This window comes from Dipteris shenzhenensis, chromosome 26 (genome assembly GCF_047967505.1).
Source record: "Dipteris shenzhenensis isolate YYH24624 ecotype China chromosome 26, Dip_SZ_1.0, whole genome shotgun sequence".
Taxonomy (NCBI): domain Eukaryota; kingdom Viridiplantae; phylum Streptophyta; class Polypodiopsida; order Gleicheniales; family Dipteridaceae; genus Dipteris; species Dipteris shenzhenensis.
The window spans coordinates 26,477,235-26,494,935 of record NC_141621.1 but is presented as its reverse complement, the minus strand read 5'-3'; the positions used below and the strand labels follow the sequence as shown (position 1 = coordinate 26,494,935).

The following is a 17,701-nucleotide window of genomic DNA, read 5'->3' as shown; positions in this document are numbered from 1 at the left end:
TTTGTCTGATGGCAACTCAACCATGTTGAAATCGCCACCAATGATCCAAGAATTTGCAATGGCGACCCAAGATAGTAACTCCTTCCAAAAGGAGACTCGCTCCCCTCTGTTGGGGGCATACAGATTGAGAAGACCAATCTTATGCCCTCCAATCAAAATAATGATCAATTGAGCTCTAAAGGGAGAGATAATGCCATGACCAGCAAACAAGGATAAAATAAAAGGAGAGACCGAAATGCAAGTACCTCCCCTTGTGCCTATAGCAGGCGACCAGAATGTATGTCCTGAAAGAAAATTGCCAAATTTAGAGCAATCACTGGCATCCAACTTGTGTTCTTGGATAAGAAGGATATCAATAGCACCTCCAAGCTGAGGGGGAGGCCCTATCAAAAGAAATCCCAATGACTGGGATCCCTAAGGTGGAGGGCACAAACTCCTCCTCATCCATCAAAGTCGCCGAGTCTGCTAATTCGAAAAAGAGTTCCTAAGAAGCAAGTCTGGCCGAGGAGTGCGAAGAAGACCTGCACTCTTGGAAGATGGAGGAGGATCTGCCAGGCCTCTATCAGCAGAGCTGAAGCTGGAGACTGAGGAGACCTGTGGCAGGGCTGAAGAGAAATTTGGAGTCCTCATCTATGCATGCAATCCCTCAGTCGTCCTAACTGTGCCAAGAACAATCTGTCGCAAAGAAGTATCCGTAGCCCCCTCATGATCAAAAACCAAAGTGACTAGGACTGGTATTGGTGCATCTAAAGGCCCTCCTGATGTGGAACTATAGTATTTGGCGCTGCAGCAACATCTACCTCTGGAGTCTAGATGGCGTCTGTCTGAACCGGATCAAAGGTCTCCTCTTGAGATAAAGGAGCCGCTCTAATCGCTCTCCATCGTGGTACTAGGTGTGCTATGCGAGCTTTGGGCGTCCTGCTGCCCCTGGTGCTCCTAGGGTGCGCGAAGCAAGACGCCCTACTACTCCTGGTGATTCTGGAGTGCGTGGTACAGAGCGCTGGGGAGGTGCAGTTGGAGTAGTATGTGAAGGAGCCGCACCAGAAGACCTCTTGGGTCTCTTTCTCTTCCTTGAGCAATCTCTAGCAAAGTGCCCAAGGGTCCTGCAAATCCTGGACTGATCCTGTCTACCTGCAATCTTGACACTCTGTCGAAGAGAGCCATCTGACCGCTGAAGCATGATGTGGTCATCTGAGATGTTAGGGTTAGAGACAATGATCCTAACTCGAGACACCCCGTCCGCTCTGATTACCTCTGCCGAGGAAGAAGGCATGCCAAGAAGTGGGGGGATCTCAGTGACCACTCTGAATGTGGCTCCGATAGTAGCAAGAAGTCGATGGTAGACCTGAGGAAGACCAAGAAATCTAATGAACAGTGATGTGACCTGACTGTCCTCCTCGACCAGATCGAAGCCCAAGGTGTAGGGTAAAAGAAATATCCTCCTCGAACCCAAAGCCAAAGGATTAGCTTTGATTAGCTTTGAGAACAAGGGCTGTGGACTCGTGGGAGTCCAAAACCACTTGGAAGAATCCATGTCTCAAAAGTCGAATATCCCTAAGGTGTGGGGCGAGATCTCCTGGTAATGCCGCCAACATCCAGTCTCTGGCCTGTGATCTAGAAGGGTGTGACCCAAAGATGCGGGTGAAAAGTGAAGTGGAGCCTTCTAGTTCCACATCTTTCTTGAGCTGCTGCAACTTGTCTTCTGAGAAAATGACAGTTCTCGCGGCCGGTGGCGATGGACGAAGATTGGTTAAGTGGGGATCCATTCGCCAATCGAAGTGAAAGCGCCAATTCAAACACTAAAAAAGTTCTGTTCGTGAAACTGCTGCCCAGGACGCAATGGAACACGAGCGCAGGAAGAAGGAGAACAGGAGAGAGAAGGAGAGAGAGGAAGAGGAGGAAAGGAGCCAAGGGAGGCTGTGGGGGAGGAGAAGTTAGGAAGGGAGGGGGCGGAGAGGGAGAGGGAGGGCGGGGGAGAGGAAAGGAAAAGAGGGGGCGGGATAGGAAGGGAGGGAGGGGGCTGGTGGGGAAGGGGAAGGAGGGCAGGGGAGAGGAAGGGAGGGGGCTGGTTAGGGTGGGTGGGGTAGGGGGAGGGGGTGGGGGGGGAAGGAGGGGCGGGGAGGGCAGGGGCGGGGAGGGCAGGGGCGGGGGTAAAGGAGGGGGCGGGGGAGAGGAAGGGAGGGGGGCGGGGGAGAGGGAGGGGGCGGGGAAGGCAGGGGCAGCAGACGGGGGGGGCAGGGCAGCGAGGGGGGAGAGGGAGAGGGCAGCGAGGGGAGAAAGGGGAGAGGGCAGCGAGGGGGGGGAGGGAGAGGAGGAGGAGGGACTGACGGAGGGGGCAGGAGGCTTCACGGGGAGGAGCAGCAGCTGTGATCTAGATGCCATTGACTCCTTGATCCTCTCAAATCCTTACAAATATTAGATTCACAACCAAACAGTTAACTACAAACTTTTACATGGCTGATGCCAAGTACTTGCTTACATGATCGCATTGTTCCTGAGTAGCCGCTTGTATTTTTGACAATGCCTCCCTCCAACAATCTTGATTGAAATGGGATAGAATTCCTAGGAAATCCATTTTTCAAGAGCAGCAGTGGCCAGAGTGTTCAGGTTGGGCCGATGTTTCTGAATTTCATAAGACTTCTCCCATCAAAGCGAACATGCAGGAAGGCAGTATCTTCCTAAACAAATTACATGATCTGCGAACTTGATTGTAGGATGGGAATTTTACCTGTAAAGTCGATATATTTACAATAGGAACAAACAAATGCAGCAGAAAAAAGCTGCTAAGCAAACTCAAAAACGACCAAATTGCAAAAAAGAGTAGGAGACCAATATGATTAGGGGATTTATTTAAAATTTCCCAAGGATAGAGCCAAGTGGAAAAATGAGCTACATAGAGGATATTTCATAGGGTTAAAAACCTGAAAATCCATTTCTAATGTAAGTAAATGAAATCCCTTTACATGCAATTGACAAATCTCTCTGTCCCTGCCCCCAAATTTTGTTCTATGCAAACAGGTTTTCATATCGTTCCCCGAAGGCCTCCATCTCTTCAGGACATATGGGGGGGTTTGGGCTTGAGCTGATCAATCCTGTTATAACATTTAGTAAACAGAATATTAGAAACACAACACATTGGACTCTCATCAATGCAATGATATGTTTGTACAATGAGCCTTGTTTGACGAAAGCAAGCATCAAAAATATGGCACAATACAGTTCAAAATCAGCTTCACCATTGCAAACCTTGATACTAAAAAACCCGTATGAATGCAGCCAAAACAGAAAGTCAAAACACAAAACATACCTTGAATCAGCAGAACAAAGGCCTAGGGAGGGGGTGACAATTTTACCCAAGCAAAATCCTTTGTATATTGGTTAATCCTGTAAGATACTCGCCAATTGAGCCATTTCCCAATGAAGATCAGTAACGCCTGAAAGATAATCCAACAAAAAAACCTTGTATTTGGAGACCCCCAATACGTAAGGATAAAAAAGCAAATCCCCTAAAATACATAATAAGCCATCCCAATGGAAACTTGAATTGCATCGATAAATGTACCATACCTTCTTAATCTGAGTCTATGGCCCTTTGAATAGCTTCTTGGAGACACTGCAAAGAAATCAAGATAGCTTCCTGTACATGACAGCACATTATATAGTGTTTAGAAAGGGAGGCTATCCCACTAGAGCCGACAAAATTCAGTTCAGCATGTCCTTCTATCTAGACAATATATTTGCATGCTTCTGCTTAGCAATCCCAGTTCACCCAAAAGCTAAACTAAGCACCATGTTATAAGTTATAATTAGTAACCTAGGGTCTCAGGGAGCCTACTATAATTGCATGCTTCTGCTTAGCAATCCCAGTTCACCCAAAAGCTAAACTAAGCACCATGTTATAAGTTATTCTTAGTAACGTAGGGTCTCAGCGAGCCTACTATAAGTGTTCCTTTTCAAGAGAGAATTTTTGTGTCATGGAGCTAGTTTTGTTGGCCTCCACTCATCGAGTCATAATACTATACTCTCCTGCTTGAATCAAAACCCGTGCAATTGAGTATAGTATGTCCTTTGTCAAGCTCTTTTGTATTGGGTACATGGATTAATGTTAGTCCAAAAAAGATTGCAATACGGAGTGCTTAATCAAGAGCAATTGTGCACCATATTACAGCCAAAGGCTTGGGAAATCCAAATGCAAGACAAAAACATCCTGATGAGCACTACAGTCAACAGTCGAATAGCAGAAAGTGCAACAACCAATAATATAAAAGAACGCAAAAGTTTGCCACACAGACAGAGAAAAGAGAGAGAGAGAGAGAGAGAAAACCTTGCCAAGTAAAAGCACAATGAACAAAGGAAACAACATCAACCTCATCAATAAGCAAATGGCAAATTGATACACATGACCAATACCATTGCTTAAGCAAGCTTATAGTACACAGAATATAATGGTATGGATGCTACGCTTTAAATGCTTAAAAGTATTTTGGCCCCAAAAACTTTTTGCTTTAGTACAAGCTGAGACACCAACTGTATATGGGAAAAAAGTGCACTGGTGTGCTGCAGCCTTGGAAACCATGCAATATGTAAGGCTTTAGAGAATTTCCTGACCAATATGTCCTTCACATCATCTTTGACTATGTAAAGGAAAAGAAACACAGACTGAGCTTCACTTGCTGCAGTTTTGATAGGCCTGAGGCAGACGTGATCAGCCAGAAAAGAGCTGAGAGGTACGGCATAATTTTAAAAATATCCATGTGCCGCTGCAGAGTTTCGTTGTTACACAATCAGCTCATTGAAGCTTTGAAATGTTGCAGAATCCTTAATGCACCCAATATGGTGTGCTCATAAACATGGGTCGTGTGCATAGGGTAACCACCCCCACATGCTGCCTAGCCACTCTTGGACGAGACTCTCAACTCCAAAATGGTATCAGCGTGAGAGCCTCTTCTATGCTCTAGGCCTTACTTGCCTAATACCTTAATGGCCCACATGTATGTGGGATAATTCCAATAGGACACTGCCACATGGCAGCCCTTCATCACCAACAGCCATAGAGCCATCCATTTTGAGGTTCTAACAAAGAAACCAGCTAGACATAGAATGTAGAACCAAAAAGAAATCTGCATAAGCTCACCAGCCTGCACATTCATGTCAGTAATATGTATTGATGTGAGTCTATAGGGTTTTGCCGACCAGTCATACAGATTGCTGACCGACCATGCTGTCAGGGTGACCTGCAGCAGGCCTATGTAAGGCCCTGCCCAGGCCCATTCCAGCCCATTATCTCGTCGCCTCCACTGCCCTAGTCAGCGACTGTTCCTGGCCATATATATTGTCAGCCCTAGTTGCTGGCCTGAGTAGCCCACATGGATGCCCTAAAATAATCATAGGGACTTACATGTATTGATGTGAGTCGAAAGGATTCCGCCGACCAGTCATACAGACTGCTGACCGACCATGCTGTCAGGCCAACCTGCAACAGGCCTATGTAAGGCCCTGCCCAGCCCCATTCCAGCCCATTATCTCATCACGTCCACTGCCCTAGTCAGGGGCTGTTCCTGGCCATATATCTGCCCTGTACCAGGGCCTATTGTCAGCCCTAGTTACTGGCCTGAGTAGCCCACATGGATGCCCTAAAATAATGATAAGGAGTCTGGAGAACTGTCTGCTGCCCATCAGCATCACTACCTCAACAGAGTCCATAATGGTCCCGCAGTCCTGTATGTTCAAGTGCTTTGACTGTGTGCTTCAATTGGTTGCTGCAATTCGGCGGCTGCCTCAAACTTAACCACTAAGAGTTCACAAGTGGCTCCATGTCCCCACGCCCAGCCACTTGCCCACCTTTGAGTGCACACCTGCATGTGATAGGACCATGTGTCCCCTCACTTTGAGGGCTACTCTATCCATCCCATTCGCTGCTGTGCTGTCATGCGTCCGGTGGCCTCTGCCTCGTCATTTACGGGCTGACTGGGCTGCTGCCACTCCACCCCCTGCTTCTATTGGTCAATGGACCATGCATCCTGATTGGTTGGCAACTCCTCTTCATTGTAGATGTTTTTCCTTATGCCACGAGCCTTTGTGCCTGCATTCGAGGCCCACCATGTGACCTCAGCTGGTGCATACGTGGAGCTGAGTCAAATATCGGGGCCCGTGTCCCGTGTCCCTTGTCAACGGGGAACGCACCCCGTTAAAACACCCCCTCGCGATCTCCGACCCCCTTTGGTTTTAGGGAATGGATGGCGGGAGTTGTATTCGATCACTTGCCTCTGCCACGCATCCGGTGGCCTCTGCCTCATCATCTACGGGCTTGACAGGGCTGCTGCCACTCCACCCCCTGCTTCTATTGGTCAATGGACCATGCATCCTGATTGGTTGGCAACCCCTCTTCATTGTAGATGTTTTTCCTTATGCCACGAGCCTTTGTGCCTGCATTCGAGGCCCACCATGTGGCCTCAGCTGGTGCATACATGGAGCGGAGTCAAATATCGGGGCCCATGTGTCCCGTGTCCCTTGTCAACGGGGAACGCACCCTGTTAAAACACCCCCTCGCGATCTCCGACCCCCTTTGGTTTTAGGGAATGGATGGCGGGAGTTGTATTCGATCACTTGCCTCTAGAACCTCAATATCGCCTCGCCATGAATCGGAGCTAGGAGGCTGCACCCTCCACCTATGAGGTATATCCGATTGGTACCAAATTCATTTGGTCAGTCCCAATGGGAGAGGATTTACTGAAGCTCTTCTGCTTCACCTCGGTCGGCCACAAGTGCGGGTCCTCGAACCTTTTGCATTCTAGCCGGATCAAGGACTTTGTGCACCGATTTCAACATCGACACATGGAACACAGGATGGACATGGTAGTGTGACGGCAATTGTAATTCTTACACCAAGGCACCCACTCGTCCAGTGATCTTGAAGGGTCTATCATATCTCTGGGCCAATCTATCTGTTATTTCACATGGATATGTGAATTGCTCCGAATCTAGTTTTCGTTGCCCCCTTTGAATTCGGCTCGATGCCTTCTAGCATCACAATCCTTCTTCATACAATGCTGCACTGTCACGGGGACGTGAATTTATGGGAATTTTGATTTGAGACTAATTTACATGTGACTGCCTTGGGCCTCTGGGGCGCAGAAGTCTGGCCGGACTTGGGGAATTTAAATTCCTAGCGGGCCCTTGGCAATTGTGGATGTGTAGGCCAATTACCAGGTAATTAACTCCTAGGAACAAGGTGTGCAACAGAGGGGCCAAAAAGTGGTGCAACTAAAAATTGCTATTTTTGGCACGGGACTCCAAAATCAGCCCAAGACACCTGTTTGGCATGCAAGAGGCCAAAAGCAAGCTAGGAGGAGAGAGAAATTCAATTGCAATTAAAAATGAGCCTGCTTGGAGCTGAGCGACCTGTTTTCAGGCTGAGTTTTGGTCTTTTTGATGGCAAGGAGGCATGGTGACCTGTTTGGAGGCTGTGTCTACTGCCGGAAGCTGGACAGGAGGTGAAGTGATTTCTCTACAGGCTGGTTTTTGCTGTTTCCGGGCTCCAGAAGTGGTGTGATTTCTCCTGCAGGATGATTTCGTGCTGTTCCAGGCTCCAGGAGAAGAGGCGACCTGTTTTGCTGCTCCCCGGGTCGCACACAAGCACCAAAAAGTGGGGCGGATTTATTCCTGGCTCATTTTTGGCAATTGCTATTGATTTCGAGGTGGGCCGATCTGTTTTGGAGCTGCCCTTGGGATGTGCCAGGGCTGAATCATATGTTCTTTGCTTCCAGTTCATACAACCTGTTTCCTATGGATTCCGGGTAGAGAAAGGCTAGTCTTTGCCTGGTTATTGCGTTTGGTATCAATTCCAGGCAGAGGATTGATGATTCATGTTGTTAAGCAGTGGTGGCCAAGGTGCCTACAGATAGGGGCGACCTACTTTGGAAGGGTTTGCTAATTGGTTGTGCCAAGGTTTGGCTGTCTTTGGATTTTCTGCAGCTGTTTAGCCGTGTCTAGCTGGTTGGGCACTTGGTTGTGCAGGTGCAATGGGCAGAGAGATAGCTTATGCCTTTGAGTTCTGCTGCACGCTTGATTGGAAGGAAGGATGTGTGATTGCCTAGTGATTAGATGCATATTCGCCATATAAAGTTGAGCAGGAATTGCAAGGTGTACAAGTCTGTGGGCAGTGGTTTGCCTATGGTGCAGCTTTTAGGAGACCTTGTAATCAACCTCTTGGCTTTATATGAATATTAAAGAAATACCACAAGGAGCGCCAATGTTTGGGGCCAATCGGTGTCTTTGTTTCTGAGTAGAAGCGGTCTAGCTCGCTGTGAGTTAATATGTGGTGATTAATAATTTGATTATTTACTGTGTATGTTGTGGTTAAAGTGAATCTCACCACCCTCTGATTAGTGAAGGCTAGTTTCATGGTTCCATTGCCACGATCCACCTAACTTCTTCAAGAGGTGAGCCTGTGGTTGGCTTTGGTGCAAGTCCAGCAAACTAGGCAAAGGATACAGCATACAGTACAGTAAATATGTCCCACAAGGAAAGATCTCTAACTCTAACAGAAGAGGAAGACGAAGAGAGGATGTCGCAGACTCCTATTGATGATCAAGGCATGAGAGAGGGATCCCAGCATATTGCTGAGCAGAAGGTTGACAATATTGATGGGGACATGGGTTTATTCAAGGCACAGTTGCAAAGCTTTATAAGTGCTTTTTCTCAATTCTCACACGACCCTCGTCTTCAAAAGATTCTGAATTCTGGAACGCAGCCGAAGAAAAGGAAGCTTGATGATGCGAATAAGGAGTTCGAAGTTAATAAGAGGCCGCATGTGAATTTCCAGGATCAGCCCCCGCAAAACCCTATGGTTTGCAGCAATCTAATGTTATTGCAAGACCAAATAAAGGTAACCTATAGTTTCCGGACAGCAAGGAGTTATTGCACCCCTTGTGCAACAGGGTTATTTTGGAGGAGGATTTTTTCAGGCTATGGTCATCCTCAAGCATGATTTGCTGGTATGCCTGCAAGTCAGACGGTGGAGTTTCAACATATTGTACAGCCCATGGGACAGAATTGAATGTATGCAAATGTTGGTGCAGCCCCAAGGATGCAAACGGGAATGCCTAATGCAGTAGCACGCAATATGGTTATGCCAAATATGCGGAATTCGGGAGCTGGTCTGAATAATACAGCTTTGCCTCATGGTGTTGGTGCTGGAGATAGTGTGAGTGTTGCTCTGCCTTTTGCTCAGACACCTGCATATGATAACTTGGCACCGAAAGGGAAAGTGAAAGGCTATAAAGAAGCTAGAGCTGCGGTCAAATTCGAGACAATTAGTACTTAGGACAAGCTCAAACATGGACCTTTCTCCAGCAGTTTGATGCAACGTATACTGGAGGAAATTTTTCTAAGTCATCTAAGATACGTCGGGCATCTAAGATACGTCGGGCTGGAGTAATGCTCTCCAGTGGTGGACCACTATGCTTATGCGGAACACTACACCTACTACTTGGGTAGGCTTCAAACAAGTGTTCTCAGCTACGTGGCTTACTACGGCTTTTGAGGTTGACATTATGACTGCCTCGCATGAGCTGAATTCAAACAACTGCCGAGATCTTGAGGAGTACAATAACAAATTTTGGGCGGCTTTGTTGCTTGTAAGTTCCTATCGACATGTTCCTTTCTCTGAGCAAGTAGAGACGTACTTCTGTGGCTTACCAAAGGAGCTTAGAAACTACTGTACGAAAACCGAGGTTTCTAACATGTCCCAATTGATTGAGAATGCCAGCACAGCATATGCATTTGATGCAGGGAAAGACTTCTGGATTCAAGGGTGGTCAAACGCATGAAGCCAAGAAGGATAGCACAAAGACGAAATTTGGGTCTCGTCCTTTCAAAATAGAGGAGGTCAACCACCAGAAAGCTGCGTGTGTTGCAGGATGGCAGCAAAAGAATAAGGTCGCTGCTCATTTATCTCTGGAAGAGCTGAGGTCTTTATATGAGGAAAAGAAGTGCTTTAAATGCAAGGAACCGGAACACATATCTAGGGATTGCCCAAAGTGGAGAGAGGAGAACGCTGATGCAAAAAAGAGTGATCAGAAGGGAAAGAAATCGAAGACCATGGCTGGTTTAATGTCAGAAGTAATCAGTGAACAACACCAGGGTGAAAAAACAGAGTTATGCAGGGCTTGGGGTAAGATTCGAGATCAAACAGCCCTCATCTTCTTTGATCCTAGCGCGAAGGCCAATTTTATCTTTCCAAATATGGCAGCCAGATTGCCGTGCAAATGAGATGGGGCCGAGTTGTGAAGCCGGCATGGCAAATCTAGAGTTTAGCACTCTTGTCACTCCCATTATAAGGAAGCTTCGCTTGCATATTCAGTCTTTGGTAGACAGTGAAGACTTTTATATCATGCCTCTCTCTGGTTGGGATGTCTTGCTGGGAATTCCATGGATGCAACCTGCTTGGATGTAGTGATAGAAACCAAAAAGAGAAAAATAACAGTTTGTCATAAAGGGAAGACCCATGTAATTGATGTCGCAGATTCTTCCTATCCCTCTCACCTATTCCAGGAGCAGAGTTAGGATGGGCCCTTTTCAGCTCTTCTGGCTCCTAGACCTGACCCCAGGATGGTTGGCAGAGATCTGCCCATTGAGTTTTGGCTCTTTTTGGCTCGAGGGGTTACCACAGACTCCCTCACTCGATTGGAACTTCTCCCGGTGTTTTGCCGATGGTCAGAGGAGGTAGAGGAGTACTTGGGATTTGTTACTCTCTCCAGAGAGGGGCACATTCTTCGTTTCTCCGTAGGCAGCTTTCGATCTCGGGGGAGCGAAAGCTGGTCAGCTGAGTTACTTGACAGCGAGATTGATAGACAGCTCATGAGCATGACTCAGTTTTCATCGGTTCACCGTATTGTCGGCTCGCAGATTCATTCATGCCCTAGGACTCTTCGACCTGGCTTCGGTGGCAGGGCCTTTCTGTTTCTGTTCTTTGAGGTTCAGGGAGACTCTGATTTGCCCAGGAGTGCTGGTTGGTTTGACTTTCAGCCCTCAGTTCGCGCCAGAGTACTATTCCCTTGGATGGAGCCATTTTACATGAGTTGGGGCAGATTTGGAGTTTGATCAGAGACCGACTTTGGATTGCACCATCAGAGAGAGAGATTTGTGCCGTTGCCACTGGCACCCCCTCACTTCCATCCGATGTCTAGGTTGTCCATCATTTCATGGAATGTGAGAGGACTGAACGGCCGCAGATTTACCTCAGATGCAGATGGTCATAGATCGGGAGTTCCTAGATTGCAGTCGCTTAGGGACTCCCTTTGATTTATTTCAGGGTCCCCTCCAAACATTGTGCTTATCCAGGAGCATAAGCTCTCCCAGGACAGGATTGACAGATGCAAATCCTTACTCAGAGGACGGAGCCGGACATAGTGGAGCCGAGCGGATGGCACGAGGGGAGGAGTTTGCATTTCAGTTTCAGCCAGGTGGGCCTCAGAGATCGCCCAAGAGGGTACACTAGTGGAGAGCAGGGCATGTTATGTTATTCTTCAGATTGAGAGCACAGCAGTTGGTGTTCTCAATGTGTATGCTCCCATGGATCCAGCCTACAAACGTGCTTTTTGGAGACATCTCAGAGAGTCCCTTCCTCAGGCAGACACCTGGATTGTTGGAGGAGATTTCAACATGGTTGAATTCTCTGAAGACAAGTCGGGCCAGACAGAGGGTGGCCTTTCTGGCAGGGAGAGAGTGGAGTGGGATAGTTTTGTTTTGCATGCTGGACTTCACGATGCAACTCGATTGGACGACTTTCGTCACTTGGCTGACAGTCTTCAGTCCTCTTGGTCCGGGGTTTTCCATGGCTCTCTTTCTTTGGTCAGACTTGACAGGTTTTATATTGGCCAATGGGGCCAAGCCAGAGGAGGACAGATTGGGATCCGCCCGGGTTATGTTTTATCTAACCATGCTCCAGTCCTATTGCAGATTCTTCCTACCTCTTGATTGGAGAGCACAGGCTCTGTGAGAGTTCCGGACTTTGTTTTTCAGGACACAAAGTTCGTGGAACGGTTGAGAGAGGCTTGGTTGTCAGAGGACACTCCTGTGGATCAGGCCTGGTTGATGTGGGTAGAGGGGGCTATGGCTAGAGTCAGCATGGCTTGCCAGTTGAGGGCAAAAGAGGAGAAGGAAAAGCTCAGAATCAGAGATCAAAACGCAAGAGCGGAGGTATCCAGACTTCAGAGATTGATTCAGAGTTTTCCTCATTCACTTTTCATCAAAGGGCAGCTTTCGGAGGCTCAGGAGAGACTAGAGGAGATTCAGGGCAGGAAGGCTCAGTTCAAGTTTTACTCCCAGCAGACTTTCTGGATCCAGAAGGGGGATAGATGCTCTAGAGAGTTCTTCAAGGCAGTGGGTCAGAGATACTCTTCGGACAGCCTTCGTAGACTTGTGGATGAGGCCGGGTCTCTTTAGACGGACCCTCACCGTCTTGTTGAGATCACTTCCGATTTCTATTCCACTCTTTACACCGCCGATCCAGTCACCGAGGAGATGATCAGAGCCAGATAGGAGATTTGGAGTCATGTCCCCCAGATGGTCTCAGACAGGATGAGTCATGTTTTGGATAGCCCACTATCACTCCTGGAGATAACGGACGCGTTACATGAGCTGCCTAGAGACAGATGCCCGGGGGAGGACAGTTTGTCGCCACTTCTTTTCAGAGCTCTTTGGGATACGATTGGGCCTCATCTACTCTCTGCCTTTTCAGAGGCTCTCGATACAGGATCTTTGGGCGAGACATTATGCACAGGTATGATTTGTCTCATCCCGAAAGGGGGAGACAAGACAGTCCTACGCAATTGGAGACCCATTACACTTCTAGGGACAGCCTACAAGATCCTAGCGAAGACCTTGGCTCTTCGCTTAAAGCCTATGCTGCCAGATATCATCAGAGCTACTCAGACAAGATTTGTCCAAGATCGGAGTATCTTGGATAACATCTTCACTTTTTGGGAGGCCACTCACTGGGCACAGGAGAGTCGGCAGGAGATTGCAGTTCTTCTTCTCAATTTTGAGAAGGCTTATGACAGGGTGGACTGGGGTTTCTTGGAGGGCACTATGAGCAGGCTAGGCTTCAGTGATAGATGGATTTCATGGGTCTCCTCACTTTACTCTCACTCTTCTAGCAGGATGGTGGTCTGTGGAGGCAGAGGACCAGCTTTTCAGCTATCCAGATCGGTACGACAGGGATGCCCGCTTGCACCTTACCTTTTCCTTTTCATAGCGGAGGCTATGGGATACTTTATGCAGGCTACTAGTCATGGAACTTTGGCCTTCATCTGCCTATCCGGCAGAAGCAGGAGTTTCTCGACACTGAGTTTGCTGATGACACGGCACTGACAGTCAGAGGAGATGCATATAGTCTTGCTACTGCTACGGATTCAATTGACAAGTTCTGCCTAGCCTCAGGGGGACTTGTCAATTGGAACAAATCTAAAGGCATCTGGACTGGAGCTCACCAGGATACCCCAACATGGGGAGGAGACAGAGCCTTTGTATGGATACCCAGAGGCACCTCCACGAGATATCTAGGCTTCCAGGTTGGCATTGAGGTGTCCCCGATGCAACAGTTTGCCCCAGTTCTTGAGAGTATCCGGAGAAAGCTAGCCTACTGGAGTACGGCTAGACTTTCTTTGGCCGGAAGAGCGTTGGTACTCAACCAGGTTCTACTAGCGACTATGTGGTACGTTGCGTCATGTTGGTGCTTTCATGCTGACTCGATCCGTCAGGTGAGGAGATTGCTTCGGAACTTTCTGTGGAGTGGGTGTGATGGTTCTGAGGACACTAGGGCCAGAGTTTCATGGGATACTATCACTTTACCCTCCTCGCAGGGAGGACTTGGGGTTCTTGATCCGGAGATGCAGAGTAGAGCCCTTTTAGTCAAACTTCTTGTTAGAGGTTTGACTCCAGGAGATCAGCCGTGGAAGCAGTTCCTACTGCATGGGATTCACCAGTGCACCCCCAGAGCAGCAGGCCAGTGGGCAGGTAGAGTCAATTGGATCTTCCTGACGGACCAACATTCTCAGCCTTCCTCACCACTTGTGAAAAGACTTATTCAGATCTGGGATCATTTTCGACAGCACCTCATCAGAGCACCCTCCTCCAGAGAGGAAATTGCCCGACAGCCACTTTACCATAACCCCCTGGTTCGGCATCAGGGATCTTCCCCTGGATGGCATGCTCAGGGGGTTGTGACAGTTGGAGATTGGTTCAAGGGAGGTGTGGAGATGTCAGAGGAGGTGATCAGAGATAGACACGGGCCACTTGGACAGATTGCTGCCACCAGATTACTGATCATGAGAGCTATTCCTCAGCAGTGGAGGGATATACTTATAGATCCAGCCTATGTTCACCCCATCTCTACTTGGTCAGGTTGTTTTAGTGAGGCTGGGCTATGCATTGGAGTTCGTTTAGGACCGGCACCGTTTATTTATTTTGAGACGGACTCCTCTCACAGATTGTATCCCACTCAGCTCCTCGACAGGAGCTCCTTTGGCAGAGAGTCAGGGTCATTGGTTGTCTGGGTAAGGAATGGGCCACAGATCCTTCCAGGTTGACCATTGCAGAGGATACTAGATGGAGACTTTGGATTTTTCAGGGTCGACCTCTTGCGGAGCTTGACTAGGACCCAGGTGAGTGGGCATGGCCTGCTCCGGTGGCAGGCGATCGTCCTCTTTCCTTTTTCCAGTACTCGACGAGGGCAGGTTACAGGCTTCAGCAGAGAGACTCTCATCACCTACCATCTGCCTCCCAGCATTGGCACGCACAGGGAACTTACTACAGAGCTCTTGCTGAGCTATTGGACTCACTTTTGGGGCATCAAAAGAGCCAGGAAAGTCTCCTACTTTCTTTGGCTCACTATACATAGGGGCATACCTGTGGGTACTTGGCTTCAGCAGATGGGTAGATCCTCCTTGTGTATGCGTTGTCAGCTTGCATAGGAATCTAGCAAGCATTGTTTATGGAGCTGCCCCAGCTCTAGAGTGGTTTGGACAGGTATCTTCAGGTTCTTCTCACATGTTACATCCGAGTCCTTTCTGATGACATGGGGCGCTGCCCTTTGGGGGAGAGGATATGGAGCCTTTACTCTCTTTGAGTCAGAGCCAGGAGACCACGGTTTCTTCATGCAGCGTCGCCAGAGACGGGGTCCCATAGAGGCCAGCATCATGGAGCCGCAGGATTTGCTTTTGGTACCTGTACCAGCTCAGGATTCCCTACCTACTTCAGCTGCAGGGTCAGCCTGGGAGGTGATTTCCAGCATTACCCTATGGTGGATATGGTGTTTGCGATGTTCTTTTGTCCTTGGGGGCCATTTATGCACGGAGGCTGACACTCTCGCTTCCATTTGGGCGGAAATTATCTTCACTCTCAGGAGTCAGTGGGAGCGGTGTACAGGCGCCTCTTTGGCAGCTCGTGGGAGACTTATATCCTTCATGAGGCCATGGGACTGCTCATTATTTTTTCATTTGAGCCCTTTTGGGATGTCGTGGCATTTTAGACCACCACCATGGCTGTTTTGCCACATTGTTGAGGCTAGGGATAGAGTACTTTCTCTCCCACTTGTTGTATGATTCGTTTTGAATGGAATATATCACTCTTTTATTTAAAATTGAGAGGGGAATCTGTCCTAGTTGTGACGACTTCCGCCATTAATTCCATAATTAAAAGTCATATTTCTTTTGCTAAGGAGATTCCTCTAGTGAATGAAGGCATATTGTTTCTCGTTTAAATAGAGAGAGCTATCTTTGTAAATCAGTTTTCAGATTGTTTTTCAAATGAATTACCCAGTGAACTCCCACAAGAACGGCTAGAGGACCATGGGATTGATATTGTGCTTGGCAGTATGGCAGTAGTCCACCTAATAAACCATGTTACAAGATCAGTGCGGCGTAGCACAAGGAGATCATGAGTCAGGTTAACGAACTTTTGGAGAAAAGGCTGATTCATCCTAGCTCGTCAACTTATTGTTCTCTAGTCCTGTTGGTGTAAAAGAAGGATGGTTCTTTGCATATGTGTATCAATTACTGCGCCTTGAACAAGATGACTATTAAGAATCGCTTCCCAATACCCAGGATAGATGATATTCTGGATAGGTTGAAGGGGGCAGCTGTATTCTCCCGCATTGATTTAAAGAGTGGGTACCCCCAGGTTTGCATCCGCCCCGAAGACGTACATAAGTGCAATCTTCTTGAAATCTCTTCTCTGTCACACCAAATACTCTCTCTCTCACTCACTCTCACACATAGTACTAGGGCCTAGGACAAATTGTCAAGATGGACGCCCCCCCCCCGAAGGCCTTTATTAATTGAGAGAAGAAAATTCAACCATACAAGAGTTCAGCGTAGAGCTATTTCACAAGAAATTCCCACGTGAAGGATTTTACAACGGAGCTCAAAGCTCATTCATTTGGCAACATGCCACTTGTCAAAACCACTAACTAAATTATAGTTACATGCCACAAAGGGCAAAGTTCTAGGGTCTTCGTAGCCCTCTCCTAGCTGAGCGTAGAGCTCCATAGCCGGTTGGTACCTACAATAATTAACTAAAGCGCACAAGTATGACACCTGTTAATGGTTAGCGCTTTGCATGCAAATAATAATTTGTGGATTAATCCTAGTCACCGTGGGCATCCCCACCAAGCAAACATGTGTGCATAACATAGAACACAATTTTTTTTTGGTCGACTGAGATCAACTCTCGTGATCGTAATTAAGAAGCTTGACCATCAGTCAAAGCGCCTTAATTATGGCCAAGTCTCTCCAACTGAGATTGGCGCATCCTGGTTAACCAAAGTTAATCCTCTTTGCATAAGCCAAGTCTTGTTGACCGAAGTCAACACTCTTTGACCGAAGTCAACGCTTTGGTTCTTTGGTTAACCGTAATTAGCAAACTTGGTCGAAGTCAAATCTTCCTAACTAGGGTTAGGCTTACTTAACCGAGGTTAAGTATCATTGACCAAAGTTAATACTTTGACTAAATAAATATAACTCTTTGAACATAATTAAATAAAAGAAAAAATTAATAATTATGATCAATAGATGGTCAACTTGAACTTTGACTTTGGAGTATTTACAGCTTGGTGACATCCCCTCAGCTTCTATTCAATTGACCTCAACTAAAAAGCTTCCTTGTAAATATCTAAAAGCTATGGATGATCAGACAACATGTCTCCATCCATCCACTTGGCATCCAATGCCGAGTAATTCTTGAATTTTACAAGCTACCTGTAAAATTCCTTGCCCTAAGAGCCTTTGCGTACAGTATGGTACACAATCTGCTCTGGCTGAAGAACCTCCTCTAGCTCATCCACTTCTCGTGGATCCTCTGTTACTGACTTTGAAGGGTCTGGCCCTTGAAATTTCTTTAGAAGAATCACATGAAAGGCATTGTGAATCCTCCAATGCTCTGGCAGTGCCAACCTGTATGCAACCTCATTAATCTCTTCAGGTAATCCTAAAAGAACCATAGTTTTGGAAGATAACTTTGCATACACCTTTTGCTTACCCTTTAGCTTGCAGAGCCTAGCTTTCTCAAACTTCAAAAGCACCCAATCCCCTTCTTTGAGATCTAACTGTCTCTTATGCTTATCAGCAGCTCTCTTATGCTTTTCTTGAGACCTTTCAATTGCTGTCTGCACCTGGCTGAAAGCTGTCTAGAGGTCTCTAAC

General features: G+C 47.5%; 1 protein-coding gene across 4 annotated transcripts in view; it reads right to left on the bottom strand.

Moving 5' to 3' along the window:
• Positions 1–2,849: 2,849 nt before the first annotated feature.
• The window catches only part of LOC147884895 (methyltransferase C9orf114 protein), a 78,682-nt gene continuing 63,830 nt past the window's right edge, over positions 2,850–17,701 (bottom strand). For 2 of the 4 annotated variants that reach the window (XM_087397107.1, XM_087397110.1), the window contains exons 11-13: positions 3,568–3,637; positions 3,308–3,434; positions 2,850–3,092 (exon numbers count right to left, since the gene is read on the bottom strand). In XM_087397107.1, the coding sequence (XP_087253233.1) occupies positions 3,572–3,637 (66 nt within the window). In that variant the 3' untranslated portion in view covers positions 2,850–3,092; positions 3,308–3,434; positions 3,568–3,571. Of the gene's footprint in view, positions 3,093–3,307; positions 3,460–3,567; positions 3,638–17,701 lie in introns of all 4 variants that reach the window. The other 2 variants (XM_087397108.1, XM_087397109.1) reach the window with 2 other exon arrangements.